The sequence below is a fragment of the Electrophorus electricus genome, chromosome 4, assembly GCF_013358815.1.
Source record: "Electrophorus electricus isolate fEleEle1 chromosome 4, fEleEle1.pri, whole genome shotgun sequence".
In the NCBI taxonomy this organism is placed as follows: Eukaryota; Metazoa; Chordata; class Actinopteri; order Gymnotiformes; family Gymnotidae; genus Electrophorus; species Electrophorus electricus.
In genome coordinates, this window is record NC_049538.1 from 14754423 (window position 1) to 14775884 (window position 21462).

Here is a 21462-nt window from a genome sequence, read left to right on the forward strand (position 1 = left end):
AGCCATCTGGATAAGATTACTGTCAAAAGGACTGCTTGCTGATTCCTCATTCAAGTTTCACCTGTATGCATTTCATCCAACCAACCAAATTATACTCTATTCTAAAACCAAGGCCTGTAATCATGCTACATCTGTGTGAAATAGTTTAATTGCACAGAGACATCAGTTATGGACAGAAGGAAACATTTATTATTTATTGCTGTCTGCTGCATGGGGTAATTAGAAATCACTTTAATCTTGTGGTAGAAAGGACATTTGTGGTGGACCTTAGTACCTCATCATACATGTGAAAGATTAAGATTCAGTTCAACATAGTAAAACAACTAAGATCAATTGATGGAAGTTGTATACATTTGTTTGAACAGCCTCGTGCAACAGGGGTCAAATCAGCGTAATGAACTGACTAGATTCCCAGGTATGCACGACTGTCCCCCTGCAAAGGAGCTATAAACCAATTGCTGCCTCATTTCACATGGGTACACCATGTCATGGCCAAAACGGTGCACGGCGTACTATTAACTAGTTTATTGTGGGGTGGGGGTTTCAACATTATGTCTCCTCAGTTAAATGAGCACATCGTCTGCCTTTGGTGACACTAGACTGTTATAAAAGGTACAACTGAAAGGTCCAGTTTTCACTCACACCATCTGTTGATTTTTCCTGTCTCCCAAAAATACTTAAAGTGATTTTCGCCATCACTTACAATACTGAAAATTCAAAAATGGACTTCAGGCCTTGTGAAAATGACTTAGGGACGCTGTTATACATTTTTTTAAACTGTACTTCCCAATTTGCTAACTAATCAATTAACTTGCGTGTCTTGCGTTCTTGAGATATAACGGCTCCAGTACTGGATCCTTGTTCAGTGACACTTCGAAGAGATATGGCTAACAAAATATAAAACCTTAAACCTGGCGGGTTATAGAACTGTCTCCCCCTCCCTCGTCTACTCTTTTTTTAAACAAGGAAGGTGGAGTTAAAAAATGTGGGTCTCTCAACTTGTGTTTAATTTGAGTCAGTAAGAAACGGACGAACGAGTTAGCGCGAATTTTCTGCAGTGTTTAGGTTATTTTACTGAAAAACGTTACACAAAGCCGCTACTTCTTCACAGCGTCGGCACATGTAAGCGAACGGGGTGGTGATCAGAGTCATCTATGGCAAGTAGCTACATAGCTAACATAAGTTACAGTTAGGACAGCAAACCGTCCGTTAGTTAAAGTAAGTAATGAATACTTATGTAAAGCAAATGACTTAGCTATTGGTTTCAAAGACAAAACATTTTTCTTTAGCTGATTCGAACATCTAAAAGGAATATTTTAGGGATCTTTGATCTGACATTCAAAATTACAGGAATCAATTTGTTTTCGTCTGGGTAAGAGAATTTGACATTTTCGAGAAGTTTGGCTAATTAAATTAGCTAGCTAGTTAAATCTCTAACTAGTTAATTTAACTATCTGATCACTAGTTCATTTACTCTAGCTATCTGATCGGTTTACTGTATTAGAGGGTAATAACTAGCCAGTTAACGCTACATCTGGTGGCAGCTGCATAGCTAAATTAGCTCGCTAGCCAGCGTTAGCTGCATTTAGCATCTTATTTGTTTAGTCCAACTTTACTTGTAGCCAAGTAGGCTAGCTAGGTTAGCTAGCTAGTTAACTATCTAAATTATTCTTCTTTATGGCCTAGGTTTGTTGTCTTATTAGCTAGCTAAATAGCTATATTTTATTGATCAGATTGTTCAACAGCACCTGCTGGTTTGTATTCACTAGCGTTAGCTGACCTACCTAACTTGAGCCAAGTAACCCACTGCTTGCTGATTCATGTGTTTAATTTCTTTCCTTATAGCTCATTGTACATATATTGCCAACACAACAGGTGTTTTGCCTGGTAAGTTGACTTAGATAAGCTAACCTAGTTAGCTAACGTAAGGTTGTACTGTGCTTTGAACAAAGATGGGATGCTGCTAGGATAAAAGAGTGATATAAATAGTTAGCTAGCGATGTTGTATTTTTTTTAGCTATAACCCGTGAGACAGTATGGATAACGCGAACACAGTTTGTCAACCGACTTAATAGATAGCAACCTAAATAGCTAGCTAACTAGAACGATTTAAAATAGGTTGTTAGCTAGCTAGCTAGCCAACTATCGCTAGCTATGTAAGCCTAACGCTGAATAGGTTATTGTTCGGGGACTTAAGTTTGCTGGCTGCGTGAAATCAGTGTAATGTTTAAAATATCAGAGTTATTTGAAAGTCTGAAACAGACTTTCGTAGGTAGAACGTACACGTCACCATATGACTACGTTATAATGACTCTTGTTAAACTACAGTTCCTTCAAGTAAACAATATTAAGCGCTGTAGCTAACTTAATATATGCACCAGCCTATAAAGCATATATTCAAGGTGGATGAAATGGGACTGAACGTAGCTACAGTAATTCAAGGGACTAATAATTTAGTAGGTAACTAGTAAGTTAAGTAACTAATAACTAATACGTAAGCTAGCTAGCTGACTATGTTTGATTCAGCAAGCCCTACAATTATTGGATGTAAAGGCAGTGATAATGTACACTTCCCCAATCCCTTCTTTTCAGTGGCTTGGTGGAGAAAAACAATTAAGGATTAAACTGCTTAGCTGTAGAGTGTGATTAATTTAGGTCTTACCAAAATTCTTTTAGAAGGAGCATTTATGTCCAGTAGCATAAATATATGTTTATATTTGAATTAACACATTTGGACATTTGTTCATTAGTGTCACGGTTAGTCCCTCCCAGTTTCCCTGTGCCATGTTTTCCCTGTCGTGTGTATTTGTGTTCCATTCCATAGTTTTGTTCTCTCCGCCCCTCGTTTGGTTTTCCACATCTGTTCCTCGTTTCTAGTCTTGATTAATTTCATGTATTTTAATCCTGTCTTGTTCCCTGTGTCTTTGCTGTTTATTGAATGGATGTATGTTTTTGAAAGACCGTACCCGTAAGTTTGTACTCAGTACCTCCCAGTCTGTATGGTTATCCCATCCTTCGCGTTTCATAGCCTCTGTTATAGCCTGCTTCCCCCGTTTTCCTTCGTGTGCTTTTGTTTCTTTGTTGTCATGTATTCTCGGAATCTCTATGTTGGCTCTGTGACCCTGGACTACCCTAACGACTCTGAATCTGGATTTGCCCCTAATTAATCTCGCTCTTCTCCGCACATGCGTCCGCCTCCTTACCACTCACCGTTCCAATTAGCGACATATGTTTTGACACACCTCTTTTATAGGAGTCGAATGGCCTCCGTTGTGGTGGTTAAGACAGAGAAGCGACCTGCCCCTGACTCAGAGGAGGGTGTTACAGCGTCCAAAAAGGCCAGGTAAGAATTAAGGCTAGCGAAGAAGAACAAAATATGGCTTTCACCTTTTTAACTTTTATACTCTGTTATTATAGTCTCTAACAAAGTAAATCTTTTTCATCCAAAAAAAAAGGAAAAAAAAAGTGAATCCCAAGGACTAATCTGTATTTCAGTCCCATAGCTATGACAAGGCTGTACTGAGAACAACTCTCATTCATTAGTTGACATTAAAATGAGTTCATCTTTGTAAGATCATTTTATGTACCTTACATGGGAGTGTTTTAGTTTTTCTTTATAACATGACTGTGTTTGAGGGTTTCCCTTTATCGGTGCAGTAGAAAAAAATAAAACCTAACAAACCCAAAACAAATGACAACAAAGAAACATTAAAAACAGTTACAATTAACCCCCTATAGACACAGCTTTCCCTTTGATTTCATATATACACTTCGTGCCTATTTGTTCCTGCTTATTTCCCCACAGAAAGTTATTACCCAGCCTGAAGACGAAGCGTGCCCCTGAGCTGGTGCTGGTGATTGGCACAGGAGTGAGCTCAGCGGTGGCTCCACAGGTCCCCGCTCTGCGGTCCTGGAAGGGTTTGATCCAGGCACTGCTGGACGCTGCAAATGACTTTGACCTGCTAGAGGAGGAGGAGAGCCGTCGCTTCCAGAAGAGCTTGCAGGAGGACAAGAACCTTGTGCATGTGGCCCACGATCTAATCCAGAAACTCTCTCCGGTAAAGAGCTTTCCGCATGGAATGGTGCATTTCATCTTGTTTCCCAAATGCTCCTTAGAGACAGGATGGGTCTGAGCTCATTTGGAAATGCAGACTGGGATAATAAATGCTCAAGTAATAGCTGTCTGTTCCTTAGTAGACTGACCTTTCACCTTAGGTCTGGACCATAGGGTTTTATTTTTTTGGGGGGGTCATTTTTGTTACTTTTAGCCATTTTTCTTCATTGATATTGATCAACAGGGCTTTGTAAAGCTGGCCATTAGTTCCTATAGTCACAGTTTATTTCCAATTATTAATACTGAAAAGGACCTTTCCTATAATCTGCCCCTTTTCAGTTTCAACTCAAGCATTTGCAAAGTCTAAATAAAGGAATAGCTGGCCTCCTTCCATGACTTTGCTGTTTAAAAAAAAATAAAAATAAAAATTTGCAGTGCATTCTAAGAACTTATTTTGACTGGAGGAACACAGATGGCATGTTTGCCATGACTGCACAGTTGAGTGTATTCTGGGAAAGATGTGGTGTTGGATTAATCCACCTCCATCCAAAAGCTCATTAAAGTATTAAATGTTTAATCAAAATAAGATAGTATCTTAACTTTGCATTGTAAATGAACTGAAACCAGTCAGTTGTTGATATCAAACTGATGTAAGCCTTACTTGTGTTGACATAAGCACATGAACATATGATTCACTACCTTCAAGCTGCAGAGTGATTGCACCTTCTATTGGCACTGGGTGGAAAAGCAGCTCTGCACTTTATCCCTGGTTTTCCATTTTTAAACCCCCCCCCCCCCCTCTTTTTTCTGTTTGGTGGGTTCTTTTTTTTTTTTTTTTTTTCTTTTTTTTTTTTTGGCAGGGGCCTTAACAGGCAGTCTTGTAAAACAGCTTGGGAACAATATCTGCATACTGCATATTTGGTCATTTTCTATGTATTTATTGGCAAATAGTACTTACAACAACGAAGAACAGCCTTATAAACTGCTGGACTTTGCTTCTGATCATTGTCATCTATACATCAATATCCAATAGAGAGCATTTGTTCTTGACATAGGGAATGTGTTTGTGGTGCTTAGAGTGACCTGGTATAATTCCCTGAAATCCTATAGCACTAGCAGGTCAACTCAGGAGCGTATGTGCAGAAAGAGTTGAGAGGCAAGGAGGAAGCTGATCTGATCATGCCCTCCTGGGCCACAGCAGTCTTAAAGCAGTGTCTAACTGTCTGTGTTGGTGTAACTTTTGAAAATTAGAATAGAACACAATACACCATGCACTACAGTACACAATAATGAAACACTTAAGTAAGCTGAAATATTAAAATGGCAGCTCAGAGAACTGTGCCAAGTAATAACATTGTTCTTATTTTAGCATATATGGTTGCAATGAAGATTATTGCAATAAATGTAATTAATATTCTTGTACCAACATAGGAATGCATCATGACTACGCTGACGTTATACAATACACTGCGGACTCAGTACATGTATCCCACTGTTGTGGGGAGGCAAGTTAACATGCAAGTTGTGAAAACGCTGTGCTGAATTTGTGCTTTTGCAGGTCTTTACACTCTAGATTCTCAGATCTCCAGATCTGTACTGTCTGAATTATGTCATATGTCCTCTGTTGGTTATCATGGACTATGACTTTCCACAGTGTCCACTTGGTTTCCATGTAGTTTCCGCTTTGTTACTACTTGGTGACCATTTAATACCCGCTTGGGGTCCACTTACTGCCTACTGAATTTTCATTGACTGTCTACTTGGTGCCTACTTGTGTCAAATGTCCATGAGATGGCACTGATTAAAACTAAAACTAAAAGTAAGGATAAATGCGACTTGACATTTTCTTCAATGCAGCGATATCTGCAATGAGTATAAAAGTTTCTCCTCCAGACATTGTTTTTGTTGTTTGCTGCCTCACACCCCTTATTTTGTTGTGTGTAAAGATATCAGACCTATGGGTGTTTGTCATTTAAAAGCAGTGTTTTGTGTGTTTGCTCTTGCTGTGTGCTTGGCTTTTAATAATTCTCCAGCTGAGCTCATCGCTATGTGCTGTGTACATATGTTCAGATCTTTCAAGAACATATCATTTATCTTAATGCCTGCAGGGGGATTGCATTTATAAACTGGATGCTGTCAGTTTAGGTGTGAAATATTATTTCAAAGTGCAGTCTCTAGAATGTAGCTGTAAATGAACTCCTGTTTGACACACTGGCATCCAGAAGTATTCTTGGTTGTTGTAATTAATATACCTTTCACTGTACATAGTAATATATGTCCTAATTACTATAGAAGTACAATCGTTTTTCATGCCGTGGTTGCGGTGGTCCAGCTGAGAGGGTCCAAGTGTTGTAGTTCAGCATTTAATTGTTACACTGTTGCATCCCATTCTGTTGTGTACAGCGGACGGGGAACGTTCGTTCCACCTTCTTCAAGGACTGCCTGTATGAGGTGTTCGATGACCTCGAGTGCAAGATGGAGCACGCGGGGAAGCACCTGCTGCGCTCTGTCCTGCAGCTGATGGAAAGCGGCGCTTTGGTCCTCACCACAAACTTCGACAATCTGCTGGAGATCTATGCAGCCCACCAGGGCACCAAGCTAGAGTCCCTGGACCTTACAGACGAGAAGAAGGTAGATCTCCAGTCCGATGCACCTGTGTCTGGGCTTGGACTTTTTTCTTAATCTGATAAAATATTAGTTAATAATTTGGATATTTGTTTTATTAGGTATTAATGATATTGGTTTTTATAGGTTGACTGTTTTTATTACATGCTTGATACCTAAAGTATAGATGTTTGCAATGTCTCAATCAGGCATTGATCACAGATGATCTTGGCCAAAGGTGTTTAAAATAAAATGAATTAGGAAACTTGGTTGTGTTTTTTTGTGTGTGTGTGTAGGTCCTGGAATGGGCTCAGGAGAAGAGGAGACTGAGTGTACTCCATATCCATGGTGTTTACACAAACCCCAGCGGCATTGTACTGCATCCTGCTGGCTACCAGAATGTTCTGAGAAACACAGAAGTCATGGTAAACGGAGGCTTTGTCTTATCTACTTCTCACTATCTTTTCAGCAGACAGAGTCCAGCAGGTCGATTTAGACCCTCCTCAGTGCTGTAATCTGCTATCGGTTTGCTCACATCGAAATTACTGCAGAAGTGGAATATCCTGGTGCTGTTTACAACACCCATCCACTCAGTGACACGGCACATGTGAATCATGGGAGTCTGTCACTTAATCTTCTGATCAACCTCTTAATCACTTGTACTGATGTCAGTAGATTCATGACAAACCTCTGGAATCTAATGTTTTGCAGTAGCTATCAGATGTAAGACATATACAGTTTTCTGCATAAATGACTCTCTTAAAATGTAACCTTATCTTCTTTTACAAACAACAAAGAACACTTTAAACTGAAGAAAAAGTTTAAACCTTTATGAAACTCGACTCTGTTTCCCAAAAAGCACTGTACTGTTAAGATCATCTTAAATAAAAGTGTTCAGTGTGATACTTGCTCTACCATTTAACAATGATCTTAGTGTTGGATGCTTTTGGGAAACCCAGCCATGATTGGGTGAAAATGGGACAATTTTAATAGGGTTGCCATTTAACTGTGCTGTAGGTTTGACATGTCCTGCAAAAGTTGTGCAATTTTGATTACTTGCTCATCAAAGTTCTGGGCAAGTGTGATATGGTCATTCAAAATACTTTGAGTGTCATGTGGGCCAATCAAAAGACGTATCAGAGAGCCAAGAAAAGTGTTGCAATAGGTTTTCTATGGATTTGGACTGTTATTAGTCCACCGTACCATATAGGGAAGAAGTTGAGGACTGTTTTTCTTGGTTTATCAATGCAATTCTGCTGTATGTGATTTTTATTTAGCTACATTTCCGAATACCATTAACACCCGTTGACTGCAAATCCGAATGCTGCATATCTGACGGTCCGCCATCGGCATCAACAATATAATGAATTGCTATGTCTATTACTCTTATTAATCTGGTGCTTAGTTTTGCTAAAGACCAACTTGCAGGTTTGGCAGCACTGAGAACATTTTGTGGACTGACTGAGGTATTTTGTAAAGGACAAGTCAGTCCTGTGCATTCCTGTTTGGTATAATCTGGGGTAGGATATCCTAGAGCAAGAAATCCCGCAAATATTCACGAAGTGAATCCCACAAAAGACTTCTGTGCAGCTGCAGAAAGCAATCGATGGCCAATTAAGCAGATTAAACTAGTTACTAAATGGAGGAGTGTACATTCTTTTTTTTTTTTTCTATTGACTTTGGTTGTTCAGTAAAGATATGTCGAGGTTAAATTTTGTTTTGCTTGTTAAATGTAACGGTCTATTTATTATTTTGACTAAGAGAAAGATCATCACATTCTAGGAGCTATTCATGTCTAAATCATTCCAACAGGTTCACAATATAGTATAAATATTGTAATTTGTACTTCCACTCATCATTGGAGCTTTTCAAATGCAAGGTTCTGGAGTACAGAGTTATTATATAAAATGCCTTTTGAAGGTCATTTTCGATTCTGTTACAGAGGTTAATATAATTCTTGCTGAAGGGTCTGATAAGTAGACGATTCATTGAATTAGTTTTTTAGACTTTCCAGTGCACTGGCCATGACTGGTTGAAAAGCAAAAAGTGTGTGAGAGCAGCTGTATTGCAGATGTCACACTGAGATCTGGGTGAGTGTGCTGGCTGGTGGACACACTGCAGGGAGCATTCTACTCTCCTTGAGCAGTCTCTTGTCTGTAAGCGGTCTGCTCTGCCTGAGCGTACTTCTCTGGCCTGTCGGCCTCTGTTGCAGAGGGAGATCCAGAAGCTCTATGAGACCAAGTCGTTTGTGTTCCTGGGCTGTGGGCGCACAGTGGACGACACCACCTTCCAGGCACTGTTTCTAGAGGCTGTCAAGCACAAGTCAGACCTGGAGCATTTCATGCTGGTGCGCCGAGAGAATGTGGGAGAGTTCAAGAAGCTCCGTGACAACATGCTTGACAAAGGCATTAAGGTCATTTCTTATGGCAACGAGTACGCTGACCTGCCTGAGTACTTCGAGCGTCTGGCCAATGAAATCTGCAACAGAGATGTGTTGAGCAATGGCTGTGGTGAGTGCAAATTATGATTTTTTTTTGTTTTAAGGGGAAAAAAAGACCTCTAGATATACAAAACGGTAAGTTATTACATTTGAATCCTTTTATTAATGTTGTAAACCAAATCCAGCCCTGAAGGTGAGTATCCTGTGACATTTTAATGTTCTGTAAACGTGCTGGATTATGTTCACAATGAGGTAAATAATGAACGGAAGGCTAGGCCTGGAGAGACGCAAAGTTGGATGCACCAGTGTGTTTTGGAGCCCGCTGTGTGCCGATATCTTGTTCTAATTCTTGCAGGATTTCCCGTACAAGAGGCAGAGGAAAACGAAAATGGCTTTACTGCACAAAGAGGCCTCCTGCAAGGTTAGGATTTTCTTTGACATCTGACTTGCATGCCAAAATGCATTTCTGTCAAATATATCCCCTCTTGCGCAGTGCATGCTTCTACCATTTGATCTGAGCCCACCCACTTGTTGTTTTTGTTTTACAAGTAATATCTAAAATATATTTCCACCACCTTGCAGCTGAGTCCTTGCATATTGTGGCTTCCAGTAGTGAACGGAGCTGTTGTTGCTGGACTATAAATGCAGCTCTCTTTCTCTCTGTCCAGACCATCACTTGTGACAGTCTAGACATTCACCAGTTCACCTCAGATGCCCCACCCCCTTCAGTCTGGTCTGGTGGGACTGGTCTTGACTCACAGGAGACTCCCAGACTCTACATCCTCACTAAAATGTTTGGTATAAAGGGAAAGACTCCACCACAGTTGCACAGCATAAAATCAGCTTTGATGTAAAGGTCTGATATAAAATATGCTCTGGAAGCAGGGTTGACTGTCGGGTGGAATACAGTGCTGTTCAGTAATGCCAAACCAACCAGAAATCAGTGATTGGCTGCAATAACTATGCATTAACATGAAAAAATTAATTTAATCTCATTCAGGCATGTTCATCTGTGATATGGACAGTGGAAATCATGGGGCTCTGACATTCATCAGCAGACTGCACAGACCCACAGATCCTGCTGAAATGGCAGAATTACTAAAAGGAATTTTAACCGTGAGCCTCAGCCCTCTTTATTGGACACATTGTTTTTATGACTACCTAAGTGATGAGGATCAGGTGTAGCATTGTCAAACATTTCCTTAAAGGCATTTTGTATTTTTATTACTGTTTGTCTTTGTCAAGATGTTCTGTAATGGGTATTTATAAATATTTTAAAATAAAACCACTTATTTGGTACTGTGTAATTTATTTATTAGGTTATGTAACATTACCAGTTATGAATTTAAAAATGGCAGAAAACTGGTACAGGGATGTCCATTTTAAGAAGTAAAAGGCTGTATAATTATGTATGAGGTTAATCATACTTATTTGTGTAACTGAAAAGAGGCAATCATGCATGCTTTAGATTTAGGAAATGTACATTCTCTCATCTTGACATGTCACACTACATTCAGTCCTCTGCAGATTAACAAGAGGTGAACATGAAGACATGTCTGTATTTAGCAGGGTACAGAAATTAAACTGGCATCACAACATACAAAGCTCAAATGGTGTTAGGCAGAGCAGCGGTTACTAAACCAATTAAAAAGATCTGCCACCATGGTGAACTAGGACATCTAGTGAGTAGTAAAGAGAACTGTCTTAGATGGGTGAGTGGGAAGGTATCTACAGTTTAAGAGAGAAACATGAAGTGCAGCTTGGTAGGCATTTGTGAGTGTCCCCACCTTTCAGTGTAGATGTTCGCTACCATGCACTGTAAAGGCCCAATGCTTTGTCAGGACCTGTGCTTCTTACTGCCAACCTGCAACATTTCTCCCAAAAACATGCCTGAGCTAGTGTGACCAAATTGTGACAAATGAGAAACAAACAAATACATTTAGAATATATTAAGATTGTTTATTATATTTGATCCATGTCGATGTTTGGGACAGACAGTATAAGAACATTTGGGCTGCATGCACAGAGCAAGAACAGGAGGACAGTTCAGTAATTTCTCTCATCAACATATCCTCCTCTTCCTCAGCTTGTGTGTGCACAAGAGTCCAGATCCAAATGCTATAATGGACAGACTGGAATGGAAGGTCAGGCAGGATTGAGCAGTATTGGGGTTCAAAACCAGTGCTTGCAAGGATAGCTATCCAATATGTATACCACTAACGCTTGGACAGGGTCGGTCCTGGGGTGCCTTCATATGAAATTGGGGAGAAAAAAAAACAAAACAAAACATTCCACCTTTTAGCTGGTAGAAACCTCAAATGGATGAACTGTCAAGTGAAGTCTGAAGAAACTTTCTGTAGGCAGGGCAACAGTTTTTAATTACTAAGGCCTTCAAGAGAGGCTAGGTCAGAGTTGAGCTTTTGAAGCCTAATGTCAAAATCTTTTAACTTAAGAAAATATCTACAATACCACAAAAAACAAACAAAAAACCCCCCAACAAAAACGCCACAAATTTTGCAACACTGTTTGAACCCCTTCAAGAAGGGCTGAGACATGAGAACTGGAGTTCAGGAGATGTGATCTTTAGTTGGAAGGCTAAGCAGACCCTGCTCATCCAGAATTGGATGCAAGTGGGCACTGTGGCATGTGAGCCAGTGGGCACACCCCCATTAGGCCTTCATGAGCGCATTCACTACAGCTCTGGCATTGAGGCTGCGCAGGTCATTGTAGGTTTGTCCAGTTCCCACAAACACGATGGGTTGACCTGTGATGTATGTCATGGATATTGCAGCACCAACCTACAGGAAAAACAAAAAATAATCCTGCAATCATTTCCTTTTTAAAGCCTTTTCATCACTTACAAATACTATAAGTAAACAAATTAATAGTAAACAAATGAGAGGAAAGTCTCACCTTATCATCAATGGTATCAAACTTGGTGAGAACAATACCGTCGATCAGCCTTGGCCGGTCAGACTTAGAATGATCGGCCAGTGCTTGGTTGAACTTAACCTGCACACAGTTCACAGCAGAGAGATTCTTCAGACCAGATTTAAATTTCCAAATACATACACACAATCATGAATTCTGTACATAATTGGGATACATATCATTGGGCAGTCTCCCTAACACCCGAGTTCAACAGACCAATGAGACTATGAATCGTCCAGCTATCATGCCCATATCAGAGCTCTGGGAGTTAAGTGTTTTTCTCTATGGAAAAAAATGAATGGCACCCTGTGATCAATAAAAAGATTTAAAACCTAATAAGATTTTGTTTCACCTAAATGTCACTGAATCTACTGCAAGACTGTTAAAGGCAATATGAATATGTGCCAGCTAAAACTACAGCACATTAAAATGTCATCAGTTATTTGAGGCTGGCTGTAGCAGTCACATCCCTGCATGCTCTGTAAGCATTGTTCAGGGATAAACAGGAGTAACCCATTATAAGCTGGAAAAACCTCTTTCAAACAACCTCATGTTTCAAATGAGAGTGAGAGTTGGGAGAAAAATTTACTTGGGACAAAACTCAATGTTTGCAACATTTTTGTTTACCTCTGTGATGGGCAATTTTAGAAAAATCAATTTTTCTCTTTGGCAAAAAACTATGGCATACCATATGTGGTCATAAGGGCATGGTGCTGATCTTACCAGCTGATCCACAGCCTCATTCCCCACCAGAGCCTCTCCAACAAACAGCACCAGGTCTGGGGTATTAACATCGATAAGCTTGGCCAGAGCAGTCATCAGCGGGGTATTATCCTGCATGCGACCGGCCGTGTCCACCAGGACCACGTCAAAAGTCTGATTACGGGCTGAGAGACACACAGGTAAAATAAACAATGAGTATGTATATTTTATTGGACCAGTTTAGTGGCTAAGTGTTTTGTTTTGGTTTTGCATTGTTATGGTGTTACCATAGGTGATAGCCTCCATGGCAATGCCAGCAGCATCCTTTCCATAACCCTTCTCAAAGAGCTGGACGGCAGGCCGTCCTCCATGCTGCTCTGGTGGGTGGAGTGAGTTGAGTCGCCGTTGGTGAGTTCGCAGCTGCTCCACTGCCCCCGCACGAAATGTGTCACACGCAGCAATCAGCACGCTGAAGCCGTTCTCAATCAACCAGTAGGAAATCTGCCGGCAGGCATCACATGTAATTATCTGATTTAGTTATTGAAAACGTGTTTTATTAGCCCAGTTGTCTATTCCATTCTGCATTTTGTGTTCATTAACACAGACCTTCCACAAAACATGAGTTTGAGAACATGTAACAGTGTTTTGAATCATTATTCCTGAAAAAGCAATGTGATGTATAAACATGACACCTAGTTCATGTAAAAATTTGAAATAGTTATTTGTTTCTATTAAGATAAATTAACATTTAAAAACTCTTCAGTCAGGAACACAAAAACATCCCTTATCTGGTAATAGCACTTAGACCCGATACAGATACCCAAAACAATCATATGAGAGACAGACATCTCAGTTCTCTCTTTGAAATGCCTGGCATGTCTGTAGATATGTAAGACGACACACTTGTAATATATTTCAGAACTAAGAGCATTGGCTAGCTAATTAAATGTCAAAACTAAGACAAATGTGCTTAATTTACAGGTGTTGGTTATTTTGGATTTACTGGACCATTTATGGCTACGAAGACTCAGTATAAACTTGAAAGTACTCTCTGAACACAAAACCACCTTTGTAACAAAAATGAGTCTAAATTAAATAAAAACATGGTACTGCATCATATAGAGCTACTGGAAACTGCTGTCCAGACCTTGGCGAGATTGGTGGACTTGCCGACCCCGTTGACCCCACAGAAGGTGATGACGAAGGGTTTGCGCTGAGCTTTGGCCTCCAGAACATCTCGCAGGATGTCCACCCTCCGCTTGGGCTGCAGGATGTGCACCAGAGAGTCCTGCAGAGCCTGCTTCACAGCAGAGGCCACAGCTGGGCAGAGACGAAGAAAATGATCACAACGCGAAAGGGACAGGAACAAGAAAAAATGGATTATAATCAGACTCTTTTTGCAGACGCACTCACTGGTGAGTATGGGTCTGTTTTGAATATGTACTCACTGGTGAGTATGGGTCTGTTTTGCAGACATACTCACTGGTGAAAGTGCCCATGACTTTTCCTTCCAGTTTCTTGGCGACAGAATCACAGAGCTGGGAGGCAATGTCGGCTGCTACATTCTTAGCTTGGGTACACAAGAAGAGACAACATAATATAAGGGAAAGAACTGGATTCAATGCATTTTGGTCATTGGTAAATCAAAAAGATCTTCAACAGGGTGCCACAAAATCTTATATTAGTGATGCAGCTTACTCTAGTGTTATTTTAGCAATAAATTAATAACTAAAAAGATTTCAGAAGATATAGCGACCATTTTTATGAGGCATCTTAAATGCTAATGACAAAACTCAAACCAGGGCCAAAACCATCTCTTGATGAACGCTTTCTTTTCATGTCTCTGGAAATCTGGCTTCCAATACTGCTGATAGTTGTTGTTCAGCCACTATTCACTGTGCAGCCACTAAACTGCAGACACACTCACTCTCAGTGCCCTAGAGAGCAGTTTGAAAACTATGGAGGGAAGTGATGGGGGTGGGAGGGAGTTGCTGTACCTATGAGGTGGTCTTTCATCTTCTCCAGAACTGGCTCCATGTCCCGCTGGCTCAGAGTCTTTGAGCCAACCAGACCTCTCAGCATTCCAAACATACCACCAAAACCACCCTTCGTAGCCCTGTGGAAAGACCAGTGCCTTTGTTTAATTCCTGTTCAATTTAGAAATTAATTCAGCAAAGAATACTTCATGTACCTACTGTGAGTGCAAGAAACAGAAAGAAAACAAAATTATATCCCATGTTTTATTCTGATATCCATGTTGTAATTTATGAAGTCATATATGACTTTTGTAGCAAGATGATGTAGCTGGCAGGAAGAAAGAATGGGATGTGTTCCCATTCATAAGCATTCATAAGCATTCATGTATTCCTCTATATTAAGAATACAGAACCCTAAGCATTTAATTACCAAGAAATGAGCTGCCATTAGTGAACAAAGCACCTAAAAATTGATGTAATGCCTCACCCTTTCCTGCTGACTTCAGCAGCCACAACTCTCTCTTCTTCCTCCTCTTCTTCCTCGTCTTCTGAGGAGTTGTAGTCGAAATCACGTAGGTCACCCTTCATAGAGCCCACCTGGATTTGCTGGGAGAGAACAGGTTCTCGTAATGCACCTGTAAAAGTGAGCACTCACCTGCTTTGTTTTAGGTAAGCCTGAAGAAAAAAAATTAACATCTAGAACACATTAAAAACATTATTCAAAACTTAAAAAAAACTAGGCTTTGTGTTCAGTCTTCTTACTTAAAAATTGTTATGGTACTTCTAGCATAAGGACAATTCATAACTTGATCCTTACTGATTCGGCTGAGACCTCCTGGTCTTGTCCCTGATTGTTATGGGAACCAATGCCATCAGTTCGACTATAGTCCAGAACCTTGGGGTTGGTACCCTGCATGTCCCACTCTCTGTTCTCCTTCTTCTTTCGCTGCTGGGGTTTTGGGGACTTACTACCAGCAGAAACAGGCGAACTCATTTAACACACTGCAACTGTACAATTTCTAATGTGTGAACCAAAACAAGGGTGAGCAATTGCAACTTTCCTAAACTTAGTCCTTTATGAAAACAGTTCACGAGAGAAATTGACTCTTTGAATTCAAATTTCATATATCTGTAACAAACAAAATACATTTCAGTGTTACCATTTCAACCTCTGAATGTTATGAAAAGGGGGCGTTTTTATATAGACGATGTATTTATGAATTGTTTAACTTGCCAAACCCATAAATGCTGGGTTTTGTTTTAAACTTTCCTCCAAGTCAGACCTAAAATGGCTACATGGTCTCATTTCAGATGCAGTTGAAATCCAGACCTCTACAGAACACATGACCATGTAATAATGGAAATAGGTGGATAATTCAGAGATTTTTTTTTTGTTTGTTTAATAATCACACAGGAGACTCTATTCTGTCCCACACGAGACTGATGTACTTACTTCGCTTTCTCAGCTCGGCCAACCATCTGCTTCTGGAAGAACTTGTCACGGTTCCTCTGAATGATCTCCTGCGGAGTCAGAGCCTGGTTCCCATTCTCCACCGTTTTCTTAGCGACACTCTGAGAACCAGATCTGGCCTGCTCCAACCCTCCTGATTCAGCTACAAGGTGGGGGAGAGATGACAACAAATAAAACAAAAACCTCTTAACCAAGCAGTTCACTCAAGCACAGTCATTGCTAGCAGTGAATCCGTGACATTTTGGACCAGTTACTCTGATCTCATTCTAAACAGGAGCCTCAGCCCCTTTGGTGCTACTTGTGTTTGTTGTAGCTCTCATTTATCCCTTTGTGGAATTGCTGCTAAAGCACAGACAGTTCAGTAGTTCATCCAGAATGTCAGAACAACAGTGATGAAATGTCCACAAGTAAAAACAGGCAGTGTTATGGTTGTCTCTCTCTTCTGGGGGAAAACTCCCCCAAACAAACAAACAAAAACAAAAAAAAGCCCACAACAGTGTAGAATGTCTAGAGTGAAATACAAAGTTCTCTTCTCTTAGAGGACCATCCTCTTTAATTCCTAGCAGAAGCTCGTATTCCTCCACATACAATGCAAACTCTCCACATCAATTCAAGCAGATTACAGACCTGAAAATGGCCATTTCAATAATCATCAACCATGCAAACTTTACATGAGCTTCAAAATGTGTAAACATAAAAGCGTTGCATTATAAATGACATTTAGGTTTGCATTGGACTGCAAGGAGGATCTCTGGAAACGCAGACCATGCAAATATACTAAACGAATAATCTGAAATCTAAAAAACTGGAACCTGCTGCAGACTGTGTGGATCTGGAACATCTTAAATAAAGCACATTCCAACATCAGTGAGCATACACAGTGTTGCATTCTGCCCAAGCTAACTTAAAGGATGCCACATTCTCGCTATAACTGTACATCACAGCTGTACATCACAGCTTCCTGTGAGGTTGTGAACACTTGGCTCAGGTATGGAGGGGGTACAAAAATTGATTTAGGATATAATCTAGTGGAAATTGGTTGCTTGATGCAGCACCCACTGCTCGTGTATGACCATCCTGACAGTGCATTCCTCAAATAAGGATAAAGCATCTCAGAGAGCCTGAATGCTGGATATTAAAATAATATCAAGATCTAAATAATCTCACCTTCTTTTTTAGCATTCTTATTCTTCTTGCTGGTCTGCTCCTTCCCTTTGTCTCCACCTTTTGTCTCTATCATAGACTTCACAGTTTTCTGAGACTTCTGGGACTTATAATAAGTCCTCATTTCCTTTTGGGGTTTAGTTACACTTTCCCCTTCTGCTTCACTACACACACACACACACACACACACACACGTTTAGAAGCCATGATAACATTGCTTAAGAATAAAAAATAAATAAAAATGAAAGATTTTAGGAGATGCATGAATTATGTTGCTGCCCGGTTTCATGCTACGGGAATTCTTAGGAGGCTTACTGCAGAAGCCTAAGGAAGTCATCCTCAAACTCAAAACGATTGACCAAGAATTTAAGGTCCCCTTTGTGTTCCAACTCATTCTTATAACGATCTCTGAAGTGAAGGTGAACATCATCTAAGAACTTGTCCACATACGTGAGCGTCAAGATTTTTTGAAAACCCACCTAAAAAAAAAAAAAGAAAAAAAAAAGTCACAACACAAAGTTCATACTGAAAAGTTCTAAAGGATCAGCAGCAAAAGTGGACAGACAGACATCAGCATCAAAATCATTGGTATGCTCTGAAAGCCCTTTCATGACAATTAAACACTTACCACAAACACAAGCTCAAACTCGTTGTCCAGCTTGTATTTCAGACTCAGGGCATTGTGAGTGAAGGAGCTATGTCCAGTGCGCTCCTGCAAACATGAAGCATTTAACTGTGCTTCAGAAAAACAATCATTCTCTCTGCCTATAGCTTGCATGCTTACCAATAGGATTTTTAAAGGGATTTGTAATGTTAGCTATAAGTAACTATTTAAATATGAGAAACACTAATCTATTTTAAGTTATGGTCTGATTTCATGATGCTTTTCAATATTGCTGTTTGCTTGCAAGTTCACATTACCATCTTTCATGACACTGAAATTAGTTATTTATTCACAGCTTCTTATTTGTTGGCTGAAGTTGGTTCTTTATTCATAAAGAGAGTGATCACGGTGCCCATTTGCTGCACACACTGTTTTACAGACATGGCTGAACTAAATGAAAATGGATCATAAATTCTGTTTCTCATCCTAATTATTGTGAATGTAAAAATTTGATTCAAATAATTAAAATATTTACTCAGTAATATATTTATTTCAGTTCATTCCTAGTGTATAATATCATTTCAATATGCAAATTAACTAGGCTACATTTCTACTCTAAGGAAAATCTCCTTATTTTGGCTTTTTTTTTTTTAAATTTTATCAATCAAATCTGTCAGTCAGTGATATTACACAAATTAATTGGAAAAAATAGCTCATGTGAGATTTTAAATAACCACAGGCCAGACATAGGATATTTTCCAACAGGAAATAGGCCTCTGTGTGAGGATAATTTGATTTTAGTAAGGGCCATATTGATATCATACATCACATCTGGCAACATGAAACACCATGCACACACTTTACAAAGGGGAAATTTCAGGTGCATAATGAAAGCCTATTGTCTTGTAATTAAGGCCCAATATACCATATACCTCAAAAATAACTGGCAATACTGTAGACTGAGCAATGGTGCACATGGGTAAATGAATCAAAGAGGAAATTTTAAACAGATATAGAAGAAATTCTACATATCAGGTCTGACAGAACTGCATAGTCCAAGGTGATAAGTAATTTACTTGTGCAAACTGTATTAAAGCCAGTCATCTTATGTCAAATGTTTACAATTTAGTTTTAAAATCAAGATTTACCTTACAATAAGATATAAGCTATTTGAAGCTATAAGTAGTGTTTTAGAATACATTATTCAGAGCTCAGTAAAATTGCCACAAACTAATTAATCCAGTTATAATGACCCTGTAAAATGTCCTTGGCAGAGACAACTTCAAATCATATAAATTTTCACATTTCTGCACTTGAGAGAACATGACACACTAAAAAACAGTGGAGCTAATTTTTTAGGATAGGTTAATTAAATAATTGTAGTAGTAGCTCTGTCATTACTATATGGTTGAGATGTAGCTCCTTCAGCAATCAACACAGCAAACCACCGACTCGAACTTGAAACAGTACAGGGTCAGAATTAAGTACATTTAAAAAATGCTCGACATGGCTGCGAACTGTTTCTCTCCACTCAAGGTGGCAAAAGTGAATGGACGAGGTATGCTGATATAGTCAATTCTAATTTTGTTTTTAATTCTACTGAAGTTGCTGTTAAAACTCAAGTCAGGCTTCCAAAAACCAGGGAAAAAAAAAAAAAAAGAACTGAGTCAGAGTCTCTAATTTTTCAGAGGTAAAGGTAACTTCTGTTAACAGAAATGAAGTTTTGCTTCAGTAACTGCATTTGCTAAATGAAACTATGGAGCTGTCCAAGGCAAACCATATCCTATTACAAATCAAAGCATTTTCAATATTTGCCCTCATAAAGCAATCACATAACACACTTTGTTTTGTGTCATGATGTGATTTTACAAATCATTTGAAGCTAAACTTCTCACAACAGTAGTGTTGGGCCTATTCTCTCACATCTTGCCATGTAACTTTGCTTTGAAAAGTGCTGGGGATAAGAATTGCAATCAATTCAGCAAATCTATGATCCCTTTACGAAATAAATTTTTTTCTAAAAAATTGTTTTTGATTAATTTACTTATGTGCACTATTGCTCAATCTACGATGTTGCCAGTTAGTTTTGAGGCATGAAAATTTTGGGCCAGTATGAGACCAGGTATTTCCTATCGGACAGGTGTAAAATGATCTTGATTAATACAACAGCTAACGAAAGAAAGCCAAGTGTGTGCTGCGTTCGGGTGCTGTCGGTAACTGGCAAATACCGTTTGTTTCACTTGTAAATTGCACTCAAACTGCCGATAAAGTATGAAACTACAGCTAGATAGAGGATATGTGACGTCCACCGCGACCCTTTACCTTCTCCAAGAGAAAAAATGGCGAACTTTGTGTGTGTGTGTGTGTATCTTGTCGTGAAACAAATACATAGCTACCTGATGCGCTTCTGCTCGTTTTTCTGTGAAATTTGAAAAGAGCAGCATGAGTTTCTTAATGGACCTCGATGGTTTTTACGTGTAGTTGGTGTATCTTCCGACAAGCACCCGAACTGAATGGAGTCGCATTTACTAGTAACCATATTTTACACAATTGTCCGATGAGCACCCAAACGCAGCATTAGTTACGATATCTAAATTAAAATGTGAGAGGCACTGGGAAGTCTAAGGTGCTGGCTAGCATAGGGAAGAAAACACATGACACACGGGGCAAAATTGCGTAGGAGATCATATTTGCCTGCTGTGGTTCTGACTGCGACATGTGTTAAAGGGCTCTTACCTGTAGGATTACAGAGCGGATAAGAGCGTTGACGGGGCCTGCGAAGGACTCCGAAACCCCGGCCCCCTGAAAATACCACAACACTATACCCCCCTTACTAAATATGGCGAAGAAGTCCAGCATCTTGCCAACTCAGACTTAGCTTAATACTATTAATAGAGAAACAATTATTAACAAAATGGCAAGAAAACGTATAAAATAAATATGTCGTAAACTTTCCTTTGAGTTGCGTCTTTTCCGCCTGCCAGCCAGCTAACCTGGAGTCCAGGCCACTACAACTCGGCGTTAGACACGTCAGTCGCAAAACCAGGAAATGACGTTTTTTTCCCCCCGTGACGCTCCCATGTCATGTGTTCATTAATGACGATATGTGCTTTTTAAATTTGTTTTAAATATAGCTTAGATATATCTTAATTTGACACTTAACATTTGAATTAATTACCTATATCTGTAATTTGATTTAGCTAGATTATATAGAAATTTCTCAATGAAGGCTACAGGAACGACCCACCAGCAGTGAAATATGGTTGCTTAGCTACGGGGTGAAAAATGCCCACGTGCGCATCTGGAGGCCTGGAAAGGAAGACAAGTTCTGCTTGGACGAATGTTGTGACGTACGTCGTATCTGAAAAGCCAAAGGGGCTTTTACTTTGTAAACTGTTAACAACTGTTAAACACGATGGTGGATGCATTTGGATTGGTAAGCGGATGCACCCTTGGATGGATTTACTCTTTCCGCAGTGTTAGAACGGAGGGGTATTTCCCTATGTGAGAAAAAAA

General features: G+C 39.7%; 2 protein-coding genes across 9 annotated transcripts; one reads left to right on the top strand and one right to left on the bottom strand.

Moving 5' to 3' along the window:
• The first annotated feature begins 908 nt into the window (after positions 1-908).
• fam118b (family with sequence similarity 118 member B) lies at positions 909-10397 on the top strand. 8 transcript variants are annotated; one of them, XM_027023707.2, is made up of 9 exons: positions 910-1218; positions 1846-1887; positions 3254-3343; positions 3806-4058; positions 6458-6685; positions 6955-7083; positions 8871-9168; positions 9454-9519; positions 9767-10397. In XM_027023707.2, exons 3-9 carry the CDS (start codon positions 3261-3263, stop codon positions 9778-9780), a joined length of 1071 nt encoding a protein of 356 aa, XP_026879508.1. In that variant the 5' UTR covers positions 910-1218; positions 1846-1887; positions 3254-3260; the 3' UTR covers positions 9781-10397. The 8 variants fall into 8 exon arrangements, with proteins under 8 accessions (XP_026879510.1, XP_026879504.1, XP_026879508.1 ...); XM_027023705.2 differs by having other exon boundaries at positions 910-1157; XM_027023704.2 differs by having other exon boundaries at positions 910-1122.
• A 639-nt stretch (positions 10398-11036) lies between these two features.
• On the bottom strand, positions 11037-20978 carry srpra (SRP receptor subunit alpha). Its single transcript, XM_027023700.2, has 14 exons — positions 20683-20978; positions 17971-18054; positions 17658-17821; positions 17346-17506; positions 16161-16320; positions 15525-15675; positions 15195-15313; positions 14729-14847; positions 14215-14301; positions 13879-14051; positions 13019-13232; positions 12753-12916; positions 12012-12110; positions 11037-11896 (listed from the first exon to the last, which is right to left on the bottom strand). Exons 1-14 carry the CDS (start codon positions 20803-20805, stop codon positions 11768-11770), a joined length of 1947 nt encoding a protein of 648 aa, XP_026879501.2. The 5' UTR covers positions 20806-20978; the 3' UTR covers positions 11037-11767.
• Positions 20979-21462: the final 484 nt, after the last annotated feature.